Source organism: Vicugna pacos, chromosome 19, assembly GCF_048564905.1.
Source record: "Vicugna pacos chromosome 19, VicPac4, whole genome shotgun sequence".
Taxonomy (NCBI): Eukaryota; Metazoa; Chordata; class Mammalia; order Artiodactyla; family Camelidae; genus Vicugna; species Vicugna pacos.
The window spans coordinates 35,044,358-35,068,984 of NC_133005.1; the positions used below are offsets into that span (position 1 = coordinate 35,044,358).

The 24,627-nt window shown below is 47.9% G+C and overlaps 1 protein-coding gene across 16 annotated transcripts in view; it reads right to left on the minus strand.

The window, feature by feature from the left end:
- The window catches only part of ZMYND8 (zinc finger MYND-type containing 8), a 108,488-nt gene that overhangs the window by 13,382 nt on the left and 70,479 nt on the right, over positions 1-24,627 (minus strand). For 9 of the 16 annotated variants that reach the window (XM_006202451.4, XM_006202447.4, XM_006202448.4 and 6 more), the window contains 6 exons: positions 24,094-24,234; positions 15,726-15,878; positions 12,539-13,051; positions 7,713-7,949; positions 5,432-5,622; positions 1,528-1,608 (listed from right to left, as the gene is read on the minus strand). In XM_006202451.4, the coding sequence (XP_006202513.1) occupies positions 1,528-1,608; positions 5,432-5,622; positions 7,713-7,949; positions 12,539-13,051; positions 15,726-15,878; positions 24,094-24,234 (1,316 nt within the window). Of the gene's footprint in view, positions 1-1,527; positions 1,609-5,431; positions 5,623-7,568; positions 7,950-12,538; positions 13,052-15,725; positions 15,879-24,093; positions 24,235-24,627 lie in introns of all 16 variants that reach the window. The other 7 variants (XM_006202445.4, XM_006202441.4, XM_006202439.4 and 4 more) reach the window with 1 other exon arrangement.

The following is a 24,627-nucleotide window of genomic DNA, read 5'->3' on the forward strand; positions in this document are numbered from 1 at the left end:
ACTTAAGAGTGAAGATGAGGACCAGATTTTCATGATAAATACTACATCAAAGACTGCATTAGGACTTTGGTCCAAAAAAATGAAACTAAAACAAAGACAGCTTTATCTTTTACCTAACATGGGGGTTGGGGGCATGGCATACGGCCATAATCATTCACTTGAAATATCAGGGCCTAATATTTCTGAAAAATTATAGGGTATTTGGGGGTGTGGGGGAGTAAATTTGGAGCCAAATTCATTTGGAAGGGAGGAACATATAACCCAATCTGAATTGCTATGCAGCTCCTTACACTGTTTTAATAATCTTGGTTTTTCTCAACTGGGATCATTCTGTCCCCAACCCTCCCATGACATTACAATGGCTGGCGACATTATAGGCTGTTTCTGGCCTCAAGTGAGTAGAGGTCAGGGACGCTGCTAAGCCTCCCACAAGGGAAAGGATGGTCCGTCAACAGAGCACAGATGGCAGGAGCATCAAGGTTGCAGAATCCTGACTTATCAAATGCAGTGGGAACAACCGTAATGTTTCACTGCAGAAATAGATCTAATTGTGGGAGGGGGCTGCACATCACCTCTTTAAAATCTGAAAAAGACTGGCACATTATCAGGACCCAAGGTTTCCAGTGAGACATTCTGGATTCATACTTTGAACCACATGCCAATTTCTTAAATGAACAAAAGGGGATGAAGCATGGTGAGGGTGGGGAGGCTTTTCTAAAACAAATGTCATTGTCTGACACCCCAGCATCATCATAAAAATAATCGTATTAGCAAAACTACCCAAGGGGATTCTCCGATTTCTCTTGTGGCCTCTCTTAAACCTTTACAGTCACGAGGCTCTCCGTTGAAGGCCTACGGGGGCACCGCCCTGGATATTTTCTCTTGTTCGTCTGAGTGCCAGCCTCACCTGGCCAGGCCCTCAATGGCTTTACACAAGACTGCTCCCAGTTCTCCATCCTGACTTTCAATGACCTCAAGAAGTCCTGCCACTTGTCATTTCCCCCAGTGACTCGTCTGCATCTAGCTTGTAGTGAATACGCCCAAGAGGGAAGTTCGGGAGGTTTATTTTTAAATACATGGTCACTCCCTAAGTGGGCATTTTAACGTTTTAACCAGCTATTCCCTAAGCAATCACATAAATGAAGGAAGCTCAGGATATGAATTCCTGAACAAGGATCATGTGTACAAAAAAGTCCAAACTTCGGGAGAAGACGAAGGAGCCAATTTTTACATGGCGCCCAAAGCACTGGTTTCCAGTTTCACCAGTGGGTTAACAACTCGGGCTCTGGTTTTGGCGGTTTTTTTATTAGAAGTGAACTGATCGCACAGAGCAGGGCGTGTCTCCACAGCGCCAGCTTTCTAGCAAAGTGAGAAACACCCTCCCCCACAACCTGCATCAGCAGAGCGAGCTTGGCGACTGGAGCCGGGACCCCCGGGGGATTTGGGGAGAAGCTTCTTCGTGGCCCCATCACAGCAGCCCCCAGAACACCCTGAGAGCAGGCAGGTCCTCCGTGTGTCGTCTCTGACCTCGGCTATGGTGCTTCCAGTAGTGTTTTTAGAAAGGTCGTTATATATTTCTGTCATTGTGCCTTTTATCGCGTCCATCATCTGAAAGATAAAAACAGAAACGATTCAGGTGGGGGAGGCGCGTGGGCAGAGCTCAGTGGTAGAGCGCGTGCTTAGCACGCCTGAGGTCCTGGGTTCAATCCCCAGCCCCTCCATGAAATAAGTAAATAAATAAAAATAAAAAATACTGCATTGAGCTTCACTATAAAAAAAAATTTTAAAAGGAAAAAGGAACGATTCAGGTGATCACTGCCCCGAGGCTTTTTCTAGACGACATACACCTGACATCTATCTGTACAAAGCAGAGGGTTCTCAGTTGGGAGTGAATCTGTCCCTCCTGGGACACGGAGCATTTTCAGTTGTCGTGACTGGTGGAGGTGGGGGACGGGCACTAACAGCATTAAGAGGGTGGAAGCTGGTGATGTTCTAACCATCCTGTGGACAGAACACAGAGAATCATCCAGCCCCAAACGTCACTGATGCCGAGGTTGAAACCTGGTATAAACCAGGGTAGGAATCACCCTGGACCATGTTGAGGGAGGACCTGACAACCATAAAGCTAGTTTATAGCCACAGGCTAAACTGGGGAGACCGAACCTGGCCCCAAGATGGTTTGGCCAGCACCGTGGGTTCAAGGGAGGGATTGTTTTGGTTTTTTGCTGCCGTTATTTTTCTTAATTCTTTCCCCTTAAAAAAACTACTGTTTTATTGAGATAACAGTCATACACAATTCACCCATTTACAGTGTTCAATTCAATGGCTGTTAGTACATGCAAAAATGTACATCCATGACCACAATCAACTTCAGAGTTTTTCATCACCCCAAAAAGAAACTCTGCTCCCCTGAACCTTCACCTGCCCCCGCCAATACCCACCCCCAGCCCCTGACAACCATGAATCTGCTTCCTTGTCAGTACGGATTTGATGAACATATACTTCATACACATGGAATCATACAATATGTAGCCCTGTGGGACTGCCTCCTTCATTTTAGTATTAAGTTTGCAAGATTTGTCTGTGTTGCATTCCTTTTTATGGACAAATAATATGGTCCATTGTGCGGATCTAGCTGGTCTGTTATTTTAATGCCTTTGGTCTGGGCATCCACTGCCTTTCCGGTTTGTTTCCCATCTCCTTTTCCTTTAACCATCTGACCCCTGAAGGCATTAGCGAGTTTGTGACAACAGCTCAGGTCCACACAACAGGCACCCAGGTAGGTATCTGCTGACGGAATGTGTTTGCAGGATGAATTTCTCTTCTACCTCCCACTTGCCGGCTGACCCCTCTCACATCACAGGAGAAAGAGGTGGGGACAGGAGAGCAAACTCAGTCTCAGGTCTGGCCTGGCAGCCGCCGCTGTCTCCCCCGTGTTCTGCAGTTTGCCCCGAGTCAGTAAGAAGGCAAGGCAAAGAGCACCCTCTTCTGGGATGCCGGAGATTTGTTCCCACCATTGCATCTTCCCATCCATACTGTCTCTGGGCTTTGGTTCCCCCACGTATAAAATAAGGGTAGTAACAGTGCCCGCTCGGGGAGGGAAACAGCTCAGTGGTAGAGGGCATGCTTAGCACACACAGGGTCCTAACTTCAACCCCCAGTACCTCCATTGAAGAGAGAAAAAAAAGAAGAAAGAGTCAATCAATCAATCGATTAAAAAAAAAAAAACAGTGCCCCTTTGTAGGGTGTGCACAAGGACTAAATAAGAAAACCACGAGGAGACTGTGGATCAGCACCTGCGGAAGAATAGGTTTTCATCAAGAAATATCTGCTTGTGTCATTTTCACAGAAAAATTAATTCACATGTGCATGTAATTGCAAAACTGCGGCCAATCCCCAAAAAGTAACCCCCAAGTCACCCCAGAATGGGAGGAAAATGAATAAAGTTTCTGTTGAGGTTTCCACTCCCAACTTGTAGCAGAGGCCATGGGGGGACGTGGCCAGCAAAAACACTTTGTGCTAAATGCAACTTTATGGTCAGTCACTCGGCACGGGCCTCCCTGCCCACGTCAATTTAAAATATTAAAACAAAATTGCTTTACGAGAAAATTTTAGAAAGTGGATGAAATTCAAGACGTTCCTAATTCAAGAGTTACATTCCATTTTAAAGAAATCATGAATTTGTGGACTGACCTTCGTTCTTACTTCCAAATATAGCAAAGAACTCAACATTAATAAAGAGCTCCCTTCTGCCAAAACACACAAATCTGGGTCTTCAACTCTGGGTCACCTCAGACACAAAGTTCATCGGCTCCAAAAATATGTCACTGTGTTCATTTTCTTAACTGCAAAGAAAATGTCTATCAAGAAGTTCATTCCTCGGTGGGGAGGAATATAGCTCAGAGGTAGGGCACATGCTTAGCATGCACGAGTCCTAGGTTCAATCCCCAGTACCTCCAGTTAAAAAAAAAAAAGTTGTTCATTCCTCAGTTTTGCTCTAAGAGTGAAGCGGGTGAAGAGGTAATGGAATAACACTGCAGGAGCTAAGAATGCTGGCCTGGTGCGAACCACCTGCGAGATCCACAAGGCAGGCCTCTGTTATTTCTCATCTGTAAATGGACAACTTGGACCAAATCAATGGAAGGTGATACAAGAACTCAATTGCAAGCAGAACCAGAAGCCACTCAGGCAATAGCAGACATGCTCTTAAGTGAGTCATTTAAAAAATCACCCTCTTTCAATTCTCTTGTAATCCTACAACAGGTCACATTAGGAAGAAAGTCTCTGTCCGGTACCTTCATGTCTTTAACACTTTCATGATAAACTCTCTTTTTGACAAAAGGGAGGTGGATTTGGTCTCGACAAAGAATAGGACCTGGTGAGGTGAGACAATTTTATTTCGGTTCTTTAAGTCAATTGAAACAAAAATATTAAGTCAGTACTAGTTCAGGTGGTAAATAGATAAGACAAAAATCTTGAGGATGGTAACAAATAACTAACTAACAGATGACATTCTTCCTGTTCTGAAACCCAGGGACTCTGTAACAATTCATGTATGTTAGTTAAAAGGGGACAGACAATACCAAATAAGAGACAAAGTTATCCCCATGATGAGGTTCTAAGTATCTCTTTAGCCACAATGAATCTTAAGAGGGGGGGGGGCTTTTAAAAGCCATGTGTAAGAACAATCAGTTTGTGGACACTGGACAGCTATGCTCAGCAGGCTTGGTGTGAATTCACAAGTCAGCTCAAAGCCAGGCGAAGAGCACTCTCTCTAGATCCCGGCTGCTAACCATTCAAATGCCAGCTTAGGCATGCACTGATTATGTAACCTTGGGCAAGCTGTGCTACCTCACCAGGCCTCAGTTTTCTCATCTGTAAAATGGGGTGATAACAGTACCTGCCTCATCAGTCTGTCCTGAAGACTAAGTAACACAGAAAAAGTGCTTGGAACAGTGCTTCATCACAGCAAGGGACAGAGAAAGCAAGCCTGCTAACAAGGTGGAAGTCACAGTTGCAAGTGGCCTAACCACAGAAGTGACAGCCCATTACCTTTGCCATATTCCATGGCTGAGAAGCAGGTCACTAGGCCAGCCCACTCTCGGAGGGGTTTACACAACAGCTCAAACCCCAGAGGGCTGAGATCACCAGGAGCCTTGTCAGAGTGCGTGTCATGCTGGGTAGGATGAACACTAGCAACAGCCACTGTCTGCGTGGCCTTTACTCTGGCCGAGACACTGCTCCAAGCACTTAGAATCTAAGCTGTCTCAGAGGAAGGGTCAGTCCATTCCACAATTGTCGGCTCACATCCCACCGTAGTTTGGTCTTCCCTCCCCACGCATCCCCTAACGCCTGTGAGGTCGTGACCCGAATGGTTCCCATCGGGAAGCTGGCCCCTTGCCCACCCCTCTGGGTGCCGGCCTGCACTCACCTTGCTCGTGTACTTGGCAATGTCGGCGGCGACGTCAGCGGAGGCAGTGGCAATGGGCAGGTCTGCGCTGATGGAGGACGCAAGGGTGCTTGTGGACCCTGAGCTGGTAACCAGGGGCGACGACTGGGTGCTGGTCACCAGGGTGATGGTGGAGGTGGATGGACTCTGCGTGATCTCCTTCTGTTGGACAGCTAGAAAGCAAAGGTCGTGGTCACCCCACTGCCGCGGGAAGGCTGCCCCAGCACGGAGCTGTGGGGAGGGGGCATAGCCCCTGACATTCGCCCTGAAAGTTTCTCTACCTTTAAGTGACAAAGGTTCTCTCCTGGCCAAATCCTAGCCAGGCTCCTCAGAGCCTTTTCTCGACTAGGCCCCCACCTTGGTCTATAAAGGCCAATATAGTTTCTAACAATTCAAGGCCCCATCCCTAGGGTGGCCCCAGCCCCCTTAAAGTGCCTGCCTGAGAAAACTCAAGGCTGTGAGATGAACTGCCTGTTCCAGACGACACTTAAAGATAGGGCCCACCTCCCAGGCTCTGCGGGAGCCTAGGAGCCTAACTTCAACAGGCAGCAGTGAGAAACCCCGGACAGCTCACATGGACAGACCACCCCTTCCCATTTCTCTGTGTCAATTTTCACTTTCTGACTCTACAGAGGCCCCACCCACCCACTCCTTATTCCCAAATTCTTCCCTTTAAAACATCCAGCCTCCTGTGTACGCACTGGAGCCGACTTCAATTCATGCTGGACTCTCCCCACTTTTGCAACAGAATATCGCTGATTAAAATCCGTCCTTACTACTTTAGCTAGTGCCCAGCTTTGTTGAGCTTTGACGAGACAACGTGGGAATCAGGAACCATACCATCAATGGCTCCTTCTTGCCAGCACGTGAATTCCCCTGAGGAAGGTTCATTAGGCTTCAGGGTCTGAAACTTGTCAACCCAATCTGAAATGTCCTAGACTCTAGTTCTGCCTCCACAACTCTTTAAACAGCAAGATCAGTCCAGCTGAAGTCCAGCTCTGCTTATCCAATCAAGCCTTCAGTCTGCCCCCCTCAGCCCGCCTCCCGCCATCTTTGAAGGGCTTCGGGGGGGGGGGGGGCTGGTTCAAGATCTGGTTACTCCTCATCCTCATATCCCGCTGCTGCTCTTGAGAGTCCCACTCACAAGGCTGCCCTCAGTACCTGACAGTTTCAATCAAGGGGCCCAGCCTTCAAGGATCTGAATGCGGGTATCCCTGTGGTTCCACAAGATCTATATCAGTGCTCACAAGAGTTGGGCAAACTGGTACCCATCCGATCAACACTTTGTTCGGCTTTACATCAACTCCAGGTGGAACCTCCCGCTGGGAGCTGTGATTCCACACCTTCAGAAACCGGTTCTTGATGCTGGCTCTTCTTGTACGTGTGGCTAATCCCTAGTCATGAAGGCAGCCTTTGCTGCCAACTTCTCACACTGTACCCTTTCCAAAATAATGCCCAGAGGTTCACGGATGTGCACAAGGAAACTTACACAAAGGTATTCATTGCAGCACTGCTTACAACAGGAAAAACCTGGAAGCAACCTAAATGTCCATCAGTTGGGGAATACTTTAAATCAACTGTGGAATACTATGCAGCAGTCCAAAAGAATAAAGTAGAGCTATATGTACTGATATGGACGGACCTCCAAAACATGCTGATGGGTGGGAAAAAAAAAAAGCAAGTATGGTACCATTTTTACATCTTAGAAAAAAGAAAAAATTAATATTTTTATGAAGTCATATATATACATAAATATATATGCATACATGCATAAAAAAAATTCTTACAGTTAACAGTGGCCGCTGAGAAAGGGTGGAGAATGAAATGGAAAGTCAATCAAGACAGAGATTTTTGTGTCTACTTCATCCCTTTCTAAGGAGGACATATGCATGTATTGTTTAGAAAATGAAAAAAAAAAGGAAAAAAGAAAAAAAAAAGGAAAAAAGCAAGTTGCAAAACAATTTTTTAAAAATAATGCCAAATGGAATGCAGAAGGCCTCCAGGATACAGGGGCCAGGAAACCAAAGGGAACTGAAAAAAGAAAACGGTTGCTTTTCTCCTGTCCGTGTGGCAAAAAAAGGGGCCGGGCGCCACGAGAGCAGAAGGGGAGGCGCGGTACCTTTCACAGCCTGTCTGGTCTGATATCTCGTCCCCTGGGAAGACTGAGGCTGCTGCTGCTGGTTTTGCTGCTGCTGGTTTTGCTGCTGCTGCTGACGCTGCATCTTCTGCATGTGCCACTTTTGGGAGGACGTTTGAAACTTACTTGATGAGTTCCACACGACCCGCTGCACGGCCGGGGCAGTCTCCTTCGGTAAGAGCGGCCTCTGCTTTTTCACCGGGCTTCCAGTGGCGGCGGCGGCCGGGGCCGTGACCGTGGACGTGGTGCTGGTGGTGGCCGTGACACCAGCCGTGGGAGTTTGGGAGGAAGAGCGGGTGAGGACCGGCGTTTCAGGGGGAGACTGGCTGCCCGCCGTAGTGGATGGTGGAGCTTTACCTACAACTGAAGCCCGATGCATGAAAAAGACAGACAAAAAGTGGATTTGACTCAGGTTCTCCCGCAGGGTCTCTACACCAGCAAGTTCTGGGTGACCCTCCAAGGCCAGCAGGCCCGAGACTCCCCAGTGAACAAGCACATTCTCACCTTATACGTTTAAGCCACTGTGCAGCATGTTTCATCTTAAAACATCAGCCTCCTTATGTAACGAGCACCTGCTCACATGTGAGATAAACGGAAAGGCCTCTGGGGGACTGGCAAACCTGACCCCTGCCCTCAAGTTGCCCACCAATGAGGAGGTGAGACAGTGGGTGAACAGAATCACTGCTATGCCTTGTTTTATGAAGTCAGAGTTGGGGAAGCACTTGGAGAAAAGACCCAGCCAAAGTCAATCCAGAGTTTAGGAGAAACCCTTTGGCGAGGGAGCCTAAAGTACACGTACCCTGGAGAAGCAGACGGCTTCCCAATGGCCAAAGTACCGAATAACACTGAGTCACCTGAAAGGGGAAGTACCCCTCTTATGTCTTCTGATTCCTTCCAGAACAGTCTCAGTGTGGTGCTGCCAACCTCACACTAAAGGGAATTCCACCCTGAAGCCAGATCCTTTCCAGGCACGATGGTGTTTATCTAGAATTTAGGAGACTTGGTTTGGTTTTGATTGTATTTATTCCTGTTGCATCTTTCACCTTACAGCACACAATACTGTTTTATCTACTGTGTGGTGGTCAAGTTTAGGTCTCAAATGAGTTTAATTTTTTTTATGTGACGTTGCTTCAAATAAAAATATTAAGTCAATGATTATACAAACAGGACTTAGGAATGGCAAAAAAATAGTGAATATGAGTGTCTTGAGTTTGAAAAAAGCTGCCTTTGGCAGTCTGTCTTCTGGGAGGAGATCGGCTATGGAGACGGAGGGTAGGATTTCAACAGGCAGCAGGGAGAATTTGGAGGGGAACAGCTTTAGCCAAGACATGTTCAGGAGTAGGCGGCATCTTGGTAAGTGAGGGCAGGCAGTGAGAGGGAGACGCCGGAAGGCAGGTTAGAGCCGGAAGCACTGAGCAGCACAGAAGCAAGGGGGTGACCACGTGAGTGCTTGTCTGCAAAAGGGGGGTCGGTTATCACTGCAGAGGCCCCAGCCACTGGACAGGTGACCCTGCCCCCGCAGAGGGGATTCCCTGGGGTTCACACACAAAATACAGGTGCGAGTCAGCAACCCCCGATCTTAGACAATGTGCCTTGACATCAACCTCTTCTTAGTAAGGATTACGCCTGCCTTTGTAGATTTCTATCACCTGGAAAAGAAGTGAGCTTGGTTATTCCAGGGAGAACTTTTCAGTAAACTGTGGGTTTGAGGAAAGCAAGGAGAGTGAGAGGGAAAGACAGGCTGACTTTACTGACTTAGGGGCAGAGCGGGGCACTTTCTTAGTGGTTATCACCTCTGGATGGTCCTCCTGCTTCTCTGTGGAAGAGCCCACCAAGTTCATGGGCAAGAACACAGGGTGGGGCTGGAAGAAGAGCTCTATCTGCAGTGAGGAGCCCCCCATCCTTCCCTAGGATGACCTGCCAGGTATTGGATACAGACCCTGCCCCTTCCAGGGGCAGAGGTGGCTTTGAACCCGGCCCTTCTAAAAGCCCCACACCGGGCACTCCCCCTGAGCAGGGCTTCTCACCTGCGAAAGCACCTTTCATGCCTCCTTTTCTGCCATATAACCAAAAACTACACTGTTCTTGTCGAGTAGTTAGCCTAGTCCCTCTTCGGGCAAAAGGCAACCACAAAAAGATCTTTTCCCCGCTCTTAACTTGCACAAGCAAACAGCTGGCTTTGCGATGAGTCACTGCTCTGCAGGAGGCACAGCTGGTGCTCTTCTCCAAATAAAACAACAGGAGTGTGCAATCTGCAAAGACTCCCGGCTCAAAGCAATCTCTGGGGGAACAGGGAGAGGGTTTCCATTTAGACACTAAAACATTTTGATTTCTAGAGGATTCTGATGGTTTACAGAGGGGGGGAAAGGACGCCATGGAAAATTCCATTTGTCGTAGAAATTCGGAGTATATGATCACCTATAGCCTAAAAAAGGGTGAATTTCTTAAAAGTCAACACTACAAAAGCAGTGCCATCAACTAATCTATTTATTCCAATTGCATTAATTTGGTTGCTGTCTTGTACCTAAAAGGAGGACTTTGTAGGAAAACGATGGGAATGACTGATGTTACAGGGTAAGCGCAATAAAGGTCCTTAAGCAAGCTCCCCTTGCCTCTGTTCTGAGATCACTGGCTAGAAAAGCTGTTTTGCTATCTGAGGATTCATCTTCTGCACATAAGCTGCCTTCCTAGCTAAAGGTAAGCTGGAGGTCACCACAGCACTCTCCAAAACGTCCTCCACTTACTAAACTCGTAAGTCAAAGTACATCGTTGAAAAGATGCTCAACTGCAGAGTCTGACAAGAAGCCAATTCTTTAAGACCCAAACCACCATCATGGGCTCTAGATTTAAGACCAGGCAGGACCCCTGGGAAGCTGCTCTAACTGAACTATGTTTCAGAACCATCTTCAGCTGAATAGTCCACTACACACTTAGAGGCTCCTGGAGAAATTTCCTTCAAGTATCAGTGCAAGACAGAGCTCAGCTTCATTTAACCAACTGCAATGCTTTTAATTTTTTTGGAAAAATGAGATCTTTTAAGGGGCTCCTTTTTTCGCACTGATGGCTAGGACGCTTACTGCCAAAATGGGAGAAGGCCAACTTTGCTAACCCTGAAGGCTGGAACACTACGTGTTTCTGTATACAAACTTTCCCCGCATATCTCACTAGTCTGCCTTTAACTTTTACACTGATTTCTTTTCTTTTCATTTTGATTTTTAGCAATCTGTCACAAATCCTTTCTGGAAAGGGGAAAAAAAACTAGTCCAGAAAGAAAGGAACAGTATAAATGTATCATTCATAGGGACACTGCCATCTGCACCAAACATTTCCCACAAATCTCATGGAATAAACGCTACTCCTATTGTTCTCTGCAACATCTGAGATGGTCCCTCAAACCCCCAATTCACAACAGAATCAGATTTTTCAGATGCCATCCATAATTCTAAGGGATGGTGGGGTGGTCCATCCTCCATGTCCCACTAATTCTCTCTCTTCCTCCTCTGTACCATTGAGAGACATTTCATCCTCTTTTTTTTTTTTAAAGCTTTTTCGGGGAAGGGAGGTAGGTTTGCTTATTTATTTATTTAGTGTGTGTGTGTATTAATGGAGGTACCGGAGATTGAACCCAGGGCCTTGTGCATGCTAAGCACGCACTCTACCACTGAGCTCTACCCCACCTCTCATTTCATCCTCTTTTGATGAGCTGCAAGAACTGAGGTTCAATAACAGCTCAGGTTGATAGCAACAAAGAGAAAAGATTCTCAAAGCCCATCCTCCTCTTGCGTTAAGCAGTCAGACTTAGAAATCCCCAGGGGACACTGAATCAAGAAGTTAGCTCCTGTCAGAAGTTAGGCATAGTCAAAAATTCAACCTGGCTAGCCCTTCAAGTAACTCACATGGTACATGAGGTTTTATGGCTACAACCTCTAATTTGTCCTTAGGCAATGTTCCTCCCGGGCTCTCAATTAATTCTTCATTATCTTTCTCAGGCATGCTGGAATCCCCTCACCACCCACTTGCCAAACCAGCTGAAAAATGTGCTGACTGCTCTGTCAACGGGCGGGACATCCTTCAAATCATCCCCCCGTTGCTTCTGGAGGGTATGCTAACAATGCCTGGGCTGCGGCAGGCTTGAAGGCAGCCACTGCGGGTTCAGTCGGTAACAGCGGGAAGGGAGACTCAGGCAGTGGTTCTCAACTGGGGGAGATTCTGCCCCCCATCCCAGGGACATCTGGCCACGTCTGGACATTTTTGATGGCCACCAATGGGCAGGTGCTGCTGGCATCCAGGGGTGCTACTGAAAATCCTCAGTGCACAGGATGAAGAATTATCCTGCACAGAACATCAACAGTACCAAGGATGAGAAACCCTGGGCCCATGTCAGTTGAACACAAATAAGGTGGAAGAGCAATTCAGGCAGGCACCTGACAACGCCCCTTCACTTTCTAGTGCCCCAAGCACTCAGCATTCTGGTACCACCTACACAAACGGTCTTACATTCTAGCAAGAAAATGCACTTAGAGATGCCTGGGCAGCATGAGGGGAGGGGAGGGAGGCTAAACTCATAAAGATCTTCAAACTGAACACTTGTAACAATTTCAGCCTCATCAAATGTCTAAATGTTGACAAGCACTTTAGGGAACCGAGTGAGCATATTGGCAAAGAAGTTGCTTAGGCTAAAAATGACTTGACTGCTAGAAGCAACGACTACTTTCTAAGAGGTTTATGCTTCTGTGCTCAAAATCAGCCACACTGGGTATCGAGCAGGTAAAAGGTGGGCAGGCCCAGTTTAAGTCCTGGTCCTGAGTCAGCTAGGTGACCTTGAGCCAATCAAATCTGTGCTATGCCACGCTTCATCAAGTTAGAGGGTCACACAGCCTTTCAACACTACAGACTGCAAGACGGCATTCTGAAACCCAATCAAGAAACTGGAAACTGGTACAATCACTTACCATCCTGCTTGGGAGATGGTTCTTTGGGTTCCTTCTTATTTTTCCGACCCTCCCGCCCAGAATGGTCTTCTCCTAAATCTATGACAAGTTCGCTCTCTGAATCGGAGTCCAGGCCCAAGTGCACTGTTGGGGAATCCGTCTCATCTTTTCCCTTCAGCTTATCCTTTGTGGGGTGGGGCGAGGGTTTTGCTTTTTCTGCAAAGTCCTTCTCGGGCTGGGGGCTTGTCTTTTCCTTGACTGAGCCTGGGTCTGCTTTCTCGCTGGTGGGCGACGTGCTGACTTTCAGCTCCTCTTTCGTCTCCACTGGGTTTGCCAATTTGGGCTTTTTTTTGACAGTAGATGGCTCTTTGTCCATCTGAGCGCCTTCTTTGTCTTCGGCATCTTCCGGCTCATTCTTGGACTTCTGTTCGTCATCACTCATATACTCACTATCACTACTATCTGACTTCTCAGAATCCTCCGAATCGCTGTGCTCTACAGCCGTATAGACATCTTCTGAGATTTCATTTATGCCTAAATTCAAAAAGAAAACCCAGCATGTGGCGCAGTCACAAAATAAAGAGCGGGACCAAAAAAAAACGCAAACATTTTCCACACCCAATGCTGGAATTTAAAAAAAAAACATTTCAAATCGCATCACACTGGCCTGGTGGGGTTATTAACAGTGCAGGCCAGCTGCAGCTGACTACAGCTGATAAATGGAACTTGTCTGGAGAGGGTTTCAGTTACTAACATTCAAAGATGACAATGAGACCAAACAACATGAATTTCGAACTCAATCTTTGCAGCACTGGGACCCAGAGAATGGTAGGGATGGAAGGAAATGCCACACATGAGCTATTAAAATGGACCCATTTTACAGATTAGAAAACAGAGGCCTAGAGAAATTTCTTGTCCTAGGGCACAAAGGAAACCAAGATAGGCGAGGCCAGAACCCTGGGCTCCTGGCTCACCACTAGCGCTCTTTCCACAAATTTCTGGAGTATTCAAGTCCTCTCCCTTTTGTGTCCAAGGGCTCAAAGACATACACCAAAGACTTAAAGCAGAGGCTGCAAACTCAAGAGCCCACAAGCAACATCTGGCCGGCAGACATGTTTTTTTTCAGGAGGCAGTAGTTTGACCCACAGGGTATTTTGTTATTTGTGTTGTTTTTTTTTTGTTTAACTGATAACTCACTACCCAATTCACAAATCAGGAAATTTCACTCAAAAATCAAGATGGCGGGCTCCTGCTAAAAGAGCAGGAGACGTGGCCTCCCTGGGTCACGGGCCTGCAAGGGAGCAGGTGGCTGCGGCTGAGAAGCCACTGGTCCCTTTGTTGGGTGGGGGGCACCATGCCTGGGTGACCCAGGGACCCAGCCCCGGTCTTGCTCCCGGCACTGAAGCAGAGAATCAACTGCCAATGGGTTTGCATGGTTCTTCTACTTTTAACAGAGTCAAGGGGACCAGCAAACATTTCCATGTCTCTATCAAAAGGAAAAAAGATACAACAGGGGGAGTTTCACACACTCACAGACAAAAATGGGCAAAAAGCGTATTTCTAACAATAGTTCCCTTTAACCCATTTATATTTCCTGCTACCAGTAATGAGTGTCACCCGGCGTAGATAAATAACTCTATATCCTAAAATTTTGAAAAGAGGAAATCCCAATCAATTCTGTATTGTCTTTGTTCCAGAGGCATGGTTATCCTGAGTGGGGTCACTGTTGCAACCCAAGACACAAGGAAGGGAAACTCGTGAAAGAATGGGAGCCGTGAACAGTCCAGCCAACTGGACACCATCAGAATCATGGGTGAGTTATACCCGCCTCCTCCAGGGCGCAATCAAAAATGAAAGAAATCAAAATACAAAAACCCAGATGTAGTTTAATTTCTGGGTCCTAGGGCTGGTGCTACCGGTAACTGATGGTCGGGCAGCAGAAAGAGAAGCATGAGCACACATCTGACAGGAAAAGCTTGGGGACTGGAGCCCAAAGGGTATGAATTCTAATCCTGCTCCTCTGCTTCTGTTAGCTGTGTGATGCTGAATGAGTGAACTACCTCTCTGAGCCTCAATTTCTTCATCTGTAAAATGGGACTGATTATCACATCAACCTCCCAGGACAATCTAAGCCCAGCGCAGGGGAGCACAGGAAGCCCTCAGTAAATGGAAATACTATAATTCTTACTAACAACAAGATAAACCAAGGAGTTAGACCAGCTGCATGGAAGGACCCAAGAGAGGAATTTAAACGATCTGCAAAACTTCATCCATGCCATTCCACGTCCTAACCAAACGGGCAACCCAGCAAGGAGTGCTTTCCTCTGACAGCCTGGATGACTCCCAACCACAGCTCTCTCTCATCCAAAGGTCTAGTGCGCCCACTGATGTGTAAACCGTGCCTTGGAGTGGCTTTCTCTCCTGAGACCCAGCCATCCCCTACTTCTCTAGAAATGCCTTCCTGGCTTTATTTACCTCTTCAACAAAAATTCCCGAGCATTACTATGTGTACAAGCCCACATACCCTGGAGAAAGCACATCTTTACAAGACAACCTCCTTGCCCTCAAGGAGCTTCCAGTCTAGATGGGGATGGCTACCCCCATACAAAGGGACCACTGGGGCTTCCAAGCCATAAAGCACCAAAGGAGGCGGGCAGATGGGGAGGGCAGTCAGAGGAGACTTCCTGGAGGAGGTGACGCCTGAGCTCAGCCTTAGGGACAGGATTGAGGCAGGCAGTGTGAAGGCAGGCAGCATGGGGAAGAGGAAAGGAGGCAACCACCACAGAAGCAGGATGGGTGTGCCAAGCGAGGAGCAGCCCAGCCTGGGGAAGGGCTTGTGTTGGACACTTGTGAGCTACACTTGTCCTGACGCTGAGACAGTGACGTGTGCCAAGAGGGAGCACAAAGGCAAACTCAGGAGGCTCTGTTATCAAACTTTCTTGCAACCCGCACCTCGAGTCTGCAGGCTGTCGCAACCAAAGAATGCACTCTGTGGAATTCAAAAGGCCCTTCCAAGTAATTAACCTAGTCAATCTAAAACATTTTGCCATGGGTGGAAATCTATTTTAATTGAACCAACAATTCAAGGCTCAACCAGCTGGTAAAAGCAGCCAGGATCGGACTTTAATTTCATCCGGTGGTATCCCTGAAAATAATGATGACAAGGAGGAGGAGGAGGACGGTGATGTAAGAAAACCAAGAGACGTACCTAACTGTGCTTTGCAACTCTCTATCGTCTTGTCGAGATTTAGCTGGAATCTGCTTCGAATCTGCCGCTTGGGAGAGATGAGAGGAACAGGGGCAGACTGCTGCTGGACGGATTCACTCAGCTCCTTCAAGTCCATCTCAGCCTTGCTTCGATCTGGAAGAGACCCATCATACCCTCGTAAGACCAGGCACCGGAGGGAAGTAGGAAAGGCCCATCACTCAGCTTCCTCCTTGGAAACACACTTGTGAACACGGGAGGGAAAAAACCCAAAACGTTTTTGTTGTTTGTCCCAGTCAGATCGTCTGCTCGAAGGCATGACTGACTTGGAGGTAATAGCCCGAGGAAACACCTGGCAGGTCTACCCAGGCTTCTGAACCATCGCCTGGGTTGCTTTCAGCATTGAAAACGCACAATCCCAGCCGGACAGCTGGCTGTCTGGGAAACGCAGCATCATTAGGGATCCCCAAAGCCAAAGGTTACGGTAAAAAGTTCAACTTCAACGGCAGCAGAGAAAGTGACACTGAATCTGGCCAGAGTGCACTGTGCATTCCAGGCCCAGATCAGAGAGGGCTCGTATCTGAGAGAGGCGCTGAGCCCCCCAGAGAACACACTGATGAGGGAGGGGCCCAGCTCCCCACTTACCATGGGGACTTCATTATCCATTCTTTGTCCACCTAGCGTGGAGTTCAAATTACAAAGAAAGGGGCTTTAGCATGCACGAGGTCCTGGGTTCAATCCCCAATACCAAGAAAAGAGAAGACAAGAAACAAAGAGAAAAAAGAATAACAGGGAAAACAGGAAAGACAGGAAGACTTCCAGCAAGTCTGCTGTACCTCCCTTTGGCTCATCTATCTGAGGAAAGGGGAACAGATTAGCCCTGGCCATGAACCTCCTCACCCAGCTCCTCACCCCCACCCCGGGCAAAGGCCTCTGACTGATGACTCAGGCCCTGAGGTCCCGCCCTGCACTTCTGCAGGTTCTTTGTACAATCAAACTGGCCCAGAATCCAAAGGGTCCGTGAGCTTGTATTTCTTGAATTCCTTCCCCACCTCCCCTGCTGCCTCCTCTAGTACCCCCAAAACATAAAAAGGGGGACAAAACGGTGGTGACTTCAAAGGCCCAGAGAGCAACAAGAGACTTCGCAGACGGGAAGCACTGTCTTTTGCTCTGGCATCCCTGCCAACCAACCCTAAGCAGAGAATGCGAGCGTCTGCCCTGCCCTGGCCAAACCCACAAAGCAGGTTGTAAAGGATGTGGGCTCTATCAAGGACAAAGACGTGAATCCACCAGCTGTGAGATCCCTCCATCTCCCTGCTACCCAACCCTGAACACCACCGCCATCCATCAGGCTGTTAGAGACGCCAAGATACAGACTAAAAGCTGGACCACAAGGGTCATCCAAAGCCTGCATTCTCCCCACTCGGCATGACCCCCGAACCCGGAAGGGGACATGCCCTCACACCACACACCAGAGATTCATTCCTTAAAGGGGACCAGACGCAGTCTCCCAAAAGCCCCTCTCAACCTACTCATAGGCAACTGGAGCTACAAACCACTCCAATTTCATTTATCATCATAAGGTTGGCTGCCAGGGAGATTCCAAAAGTGAGTGTTCAGAGCAAACAGGACAGCATCCTTGTCATTGAAGGCTCTGAAAAAACACCCAGGTCTGGGCATGTGCTGACTGGGGGCTCTTCAAAGAGCCTATGAGGACCACAACTGAAGATGCTCTCAGAGAGGATCCACCCCGACTATGGAGTGGGGAGAACAGTCCTTCGGTTCCCCCTGGAGAAGCACCTTACACAGAGAATCCAGAGAGTGAAGCAGGGATAAGACAGACAAAAAAGGAGGAGGAGGACAGGGGTGCATAGGAAACAAGGAAAATCTGATGAAACAGCAGTACAAGCAGGAATGTAAGGACTTCAAAAGCTGAGCTGTGAATCTGACAGCAAAATGAGGCCCGCCTCATCACTCCTGCTCTTAGAAATGAGGAAGCATCCCGCATTCCAGAGGGGGGAAAGACAGCCTTTTCAAGCATAAAGCTGGAAATGAAGAATCTCACAAAAATACTTTCCGGGGTAGCGGGGGGTGGGGGGACAATGCTGCCCAAGTGATATGAGGACACCGTGTCCTCAGTAACATTCCTACGTAGTTAATATATTCTACACAGCAAATTATACCAAAACACACAGCCGACTATACCAGCGGTCAGCAAACTTTTTCAGAGGGCAAATTAGGCTCTGCAGGTATATAGGCTGCAAAAGCAGCCAGAAAATGGTGTGTTAAACAAATGAGTGTGCCAATAAAACTTTATTTACAAAAAAAGTGGGGGGCCAGGCTTAGTCTGCAGGCCACAAACTTTGCCAGTCCCTGTACTAGTCCAGTGACTGCTAACCTTGGCTGCATATCAAAATGGCCCAGAGAGTATCCAAAATAAAATCCTGATGCTGAACTCACCAGCCTGGGGAAGGCCTGGAGATCAGGCTTTTAAAGTTTTCCAGGTGATTCCAAGGGATATAGGTAAGGTTGCAAGCCCCTATATTGGAGCAACCTTCTCTATGAGCAAAGAAACTCATGATTTGGTTTAACCCTTGTGTATCTAAACCTTGGGGGTCACACAAATAGATCTACACATCACCAGAATAATCGTGTGCAAGTGTGTGTGTGTGTGTGTGTGTGTGCATGCGCACATACCTGTGTGTGGACGTACCTGTGTGTGGACAGTAAATGCAATATCTTAACTTGAGCCTAGAGACTGAATATTCATAATCAAGAGGAACGTAAAGAAGGTAAAGCACCTCATCCCACAAAATACAGTTTACTGGGACAATGAGCCACCTTAATGTTGATTCTAACAAGAAACCACCAAAAGCCAGGAAGGGGACTGGGACCAGGTCCCTGGGAGTGGACCTCCGGAAGTTTAGCCAAATGTTACTATCTTTCTCAAACTTTCAGCTGCCTGTGGCCTCGACCCTCCTCTGAAGGGAGGAAAGAAAGGCTTCTCTGTCATGTAGCTCCGAGGAGCTTATCCGGACTCCCTCCACCCCTGCCCTTCTGTATCGAGAGAAATCTGCAGAATCCACCCTTCCTGCCAACATTTTGAACTTTTCAGCTGATATGTAGACAGCTGAGGCTATAAATGGAAACCAGAGATAAAAAAAAATACCCACACCCAAGGGAAGAGACTCAATTTCCCAGCGCTGGAGGGAGCACAGATCAGAACCAGCCCTGAGAGGGCAACGTGGCAGCAGCTCCCGAAATGTCAACCACACGTGGCCTCTGACCCTTGGTTCCACTTCTAGGAAGGTACACTGTGGATTCACGCCCACGTGGGCCAAAGGGTCTTCACTGCAGCTGCTTCCAACAGCACCAACAGAAAACTACTGAGACTTGATAAATAAGGCGTCTGGATAAGAAAGTTGCTGTTCTTCGAATGGAATCAAACACGGCTGCTAAAGTAACGTGGCAGCCCAGCTCTCCAGGCGGTGACAGGGAAAGCCTGCCTGGTTAGGAAAAAGGAAAACAGTGAGTAGAGGACACGGGCACTGGGGTGAGGGAGAAGGAAATGGAACACAAATACGCGTGTTCTTAGGGCTTCTCAGCGTTGACATCTGGGGCTGGGGAAGTCTCTGCCGCGGGGGCCGGGGAAGGCGGCTGGGAGCTGTCCTGGGCACTGTACAACGTTTAGCAGCATTCCTGGTCTCCACCAGCTAGATGCACCCACATCCCAGAGGGGACAATGAAAAGGAATCCAGACATTGCCAAATGGGGACAAAATCACCCAGGCTGTTATCTAGAAGAGCTCTCCAAGGAGACTAAAAAGAGCCAACACGGAGAGAGGGATGGACAAAAAAAACTCAACAGTGGTCACCTTTTTGGGGGGATGGTGGGGTTACAGAGACAGGTGATCAAAGAAGTCAGGCAGACTGGCTTTTCATTAAAAGTCTTTCTGTACTTTGAAACGTCTCTCACCATGTGCGTTCACTACTTATAAAAACAAAACATTTTCTTTTTTTCTTCAGTTGTTTGACTCTGCAGAAATCAGAAGGCCAGCCCATGCCCACAGTGCCCTGACCTGAGTGAAGACCAGTCCGGTTGGATATATGATGTTTACTGAAACCCCACGACCTAAGGCTCCACCCAAGCAGTGAGAGGGACGGCCGTCAAAACAAAACGTTTTGAAATATATATAAACACTTCTTTTTCAGTTTAAAGAAAAAAATCTCCTTTATTTAAAAGCTGTAGGCAGACTATAGTGGATGGTCTTCCCGGAGCCACCAAACAGCGTCTCCTTCAAGAGAACAAAATCCTCCAGACAAGAGACCATGCTCTTATCAACCCAAGTCAAGCAGAGCTCTTCCCCATCTCATTCACTATTAAAAAAAAAAAAAATCAAGACAACATCTGGGAAACCTGGGGCCCCAGCTCTCAAAGAACGCCTGGCCTCCAAAGTCTCACTTTATGCAGAGAAAAGAGGCCTGGTGTCGGAGACAGAGAAATAAACAAGCAGAAAGGCCTCAGGTCTGACAACTCTCCACTCTGTCGGCACCTCTGACGGAGCATCAAGGCTCATTTTTGTCACTAACAGGATGGCTGAACTGCTGGGTCTGTTGAACCCAAAGCAAACCTCATGTGGGAGGTAAGAGGAGACAGGATTCTCAGAGAAAGCAAACCGGGGTGCAGAGGAAGGAGAGGATCACGCTGTCCCCTTCTCTCCCCAAGCCACAAACTCATTCTTACTCCGAACTTATTTCACAGTCGCCAGAAAGGCACAGAAGGAGGCCGGACCATCTACCAGGCTCAGTTCCTTACTTCAGAGCAGAGAAGGGGCCCAACACAGCGAATGAGGGCCCTGCGTGTTAGCAAGCAAGGCCAACCCTCCGTCAGGCAGCAGAATGAAATATCCAACTGGTAACCCATGATCTGGTTTTTGTATACTTGGTTATATTTGTTTGGCCCAAATAGAGTTTTTTTGTTTGTTTTAATGAAACTGGTCAGCTTTTAAAAACTAGAAGAGTTCAGGTAAAAAAATCTGAATCTCTGTTTATCTGGAAAATTCAGAGTCTGACAACACAAAATCCACTGGTGGGAGCTACTTCCTTTAGAAAAGCAGTTTGTCTTTCGTGTAATAACCCATTCTACATGGTCACCTGATCCCCCGACCCCTGCACACCGAGTAGCCTAACCCAACAGCACAAAGAGGCACAGTGGCCCCGTGAAAAGTCAAAACACGCACCCTGTCCCGCAGCGTTTCAGTTCATGTATCTCAGTTAACAGCCCAAGCGACAGAGCAGACAGGCCCGAGTCTAAAGGCCAAAACTCGACCACAAACCAACTGTGATCCTGGCCAGGTAACTGCTTCTCTTTGCCTCCCTTTCCACTTCTCTGCCAGGGGGTGATTATTTTTCTAATGGTTTTCACTTAAAGAGAGTAAAATTCACTTTTTGGAGAACACAGTGCTATGAGTTTTAACACCAGCATAGGTGCGTGTAACCACCAGCACAAATAGGACACGGGACAAGTCCATCAGCCAAAGAATCCCCTGGTGACGGACAGTCAGACCCTCCCCACCCCCAGCAATCACTGATCTGTTTTCCAGCTCTATACTTCTGCCTTTTCCAGTTATTTTTTTAAAATATTGTTTTGTTAGATATAATACTGTCATTATCATCCCTGGCACTCTGTCTCACTTCTGTCTGCTCAAAGTCGTTACACGGACGCCAGACACCATCAAGTCCCATGAGAATTAGTCAGCATTTCCCTCCACTTTCTGATTTTTCAACCCAGCCATGGCACCCTTCACTGGTCCCTATCTGATCCTCTTCCCACTGGGTACCTGAAATTCCAACCCATAAAATGCGTACACTCCCAATGCTTCCGTTCCCTCTGACAAAATGAGGCATGTGTCCCAGGAACAGGAAGAGCCAGCAGGGAGCTTCTGCACAGGAGAACCTGGGACTCCGGACTCCGTCGTGCCCACCGCTGAAACACAGCAGGAAAGAAACCTTCCACTCCCCTAGTGTGGGTCGAGTCAAACAGAAAGGCCCAGAACATCACACAGATGCCCAAGGACAGCCGGGCTCAGGGACGGAGCTATTGTCACCACTCATGGCTGGCAGAGAAGAAATGTGACCGTGAGAACACCCCCATACAGCTTTCTTTTCTGGGGCGCGGAGGTGGGAGGAGGGTGTGAGAAAGCAGACCACACTGCTGAGAACAATGAGTGTGGGGGAGGGGAGGGCTGCAGATGGGTCCCCGTTTGTTTAAGCGAGGAATTCCTACTCACCGACCTGAGCTGGAGCCCCGAAAGCCACCACCAGGACTGGCTCATCACGTCCAGGTGGCACTAACAGGTGACCAGGGTGAACGAGGCACTGGCCTCCGTGGAGACACAGGCTCGCTCCAGCCCTGCCACTTCTGGCTCTGCAATCCTGGGCCCCTGGAGCCTCCTCTCCAGCCCTCAGTTTCTCCATCCAAAAATGGCACTGCAGGACAAGGTGAACTGACCACAAGAGGCTGTGAATTCAGGCCGGAGCATCACTCCACACAGATGACCACCCCTCCCTTCCTAAAACCTGGTACACTGGAGGCCACCAAACACACTCCCCGTCCCCTAGTGTCGTTTTCCCCAGGTCCCAGCCTCCTCTGCTTACGTCTCTTCCCGATGCCAACATGCTCAAGTGTCCCGGGCCCCTCACTCTTTCTTTATGCTCTGGACCAGGGTCTCTCGACCTCAGCACGGCTGGTACGCGGCTAGATAACTCTCTGTCATGGGGGCTGTCCTGTGCGCTACAGAAAGTTAGGCAGCATCCCTGGTCCGCAACCTCTAAATAAATGAGAGCAGCACACCCCTCCCCCATACCCACCCACCCACACAGCTGTGAGAACTGTTGCTCTAACCCAATGCCATGTATAAAATCAAAATTCCCAGAATTACACCTCCTGCCCTGGCCTGGCCTGACTCAGGCCTCCAACTGCCCTCCTGACCTCTCTGCCTAGGAATCCAGTGTCTCAAACTTACAAAATCTAAAACTGAACTCTTGGCTCCCGTGTCTCCTGCCCTAACTAAATCTGTCAGCACAGGCACAACCCTGTATATCTTTGTTGGGGGCTGGGGGTCTATTCTAGGTGCTAGAAGCAATGCCCCCCCAACCCAGTTGTGACAACCAAATACCTCTAGACATCGCCAAGTGTCAGGGGTGGAGGTGGGGGGACTGCCCCTGATTAAGAATGGCTGACACAGGCTATTTCCAACACAGCACCCGAAGAGGTCCTTCCAGAGGGCCCAGTCGGTTCACACCCTTCTCTGTCCAGACGACCCCACAGAGGGTCCCCAAGGTTCCTGTGTTCTCTGTCCTCATCTCCCTTCTCCCCTTCACCCCTTCACCCACACCGCCTGGGCCTCTGTGCCATTCTTACAACACACCAAGCTCATCCTGACCCTCCAGCCTGCGAATGTCTTGTTCCTTCTAGAATGTTCTTCCTTCTGATGCTGGCATGGCTGGTTTTTCTTGTCATGCAAATCTATGTCCAGGGATCACCTTCTGCGAGGGAGGGCTCCCCTAACCACCGCCTCTTGCCTCTGCAGCACCAACCTGCCTGGCTGCCTCCTCATCTTATTAACACCTTTTACTTTCCATGACAGCATGACCTGTCTTGTTTTTCCACCTTTGATTATCATTTCTCCCTCTCTAGAACCAAGCTCTGTAAGAGAGCACAGACCTCATTCACCACTCTCTGCTGTAGGCCTAAAACAATACACAGTACATAATAGATGCTCAATAAAAATCAGGGCTCAAGATGGAATGAGTTAAGAACTTCATAGTTGGGTGTTTAGCATTTCTGGTGCCAATTTTTGTTAAAGACTTTAGCCTAAGGTAATGTTTCTAAAACAACCAACTGAAACCCAATAGGTTAAAAAAAAAACAACTACTACATTATGGATGAAGACCAGCATTTTTTTTTAAATGAGAAGAATTAAGGAAACAAATATATCAGAACATACTGTACCACAGAAAGGTAAATACTGATTCATAAAAAAAAGTATCACATGTGTGTATACATACATATAACTTTAAATACATATATTCACACATATAAGAACTGGGTTCTCATGATCAAGGGCAAGCAAGGTTGTAAACACTGGCCTAAGGTATTTCACGATAAAACAGCTTGCATGTCCACAAGCCCTGGGAAATCCCTTGCTAGTTCCTTGTATTGCTCTTTCTTCATCTCCATCCACCGTACCTTTTCAATATTTTGCACAGAGGCAAGAATTCAAGAACCACACACAAAAGAGGACATCACAGCTTGCAGAAATAGTCACAGCTGCTACAGTAATAAGAGGATTTCCAAAATTCCAACTGACCCAGGTTAAGATTCAGGATGCTTCCTGTGGTGGCTGTCTTGTCTGTTTTCGTCGTGATTGGTGTGGACGCTTGAGGAGAGAAAGGTTTCGGGCTGCCGGATAAACTCCCTGCTTGTCCCGTCTTGGTGGAGGCTGGTGAAGCTGGAAAAGTATGTTACTTGTTAAAAGACAGATTTACAAATAAACATACAAAGCTTGTAGTTGCGGGGCGGGGGGAAGAGTGGAGAAACCGTGTTTGATTTCAACAAGGCCCCCAGAGCATCAACAGAGGCGGCTAGAGTGAGAAGGGCTGGCCATTTATTTCAAGCAAAGGGCTCTGACCCAACGTTAAACTGTTAAAGCCATGAAGGAAGAAGGCCTGTCCAGTCATTCTGTAAAACACAAAGCTCTAAGACAAATCAGCTAAGCTGCCACTAAAATTGGTTTGGCCCATTCACGGGTGTAAATCTCAAAATAAATAGTGATTAAACCAGCCCTCACCACAGTCCAGATGCACAGACCAGAGCCAGGCTTACAAATGACATGTCATCGGTT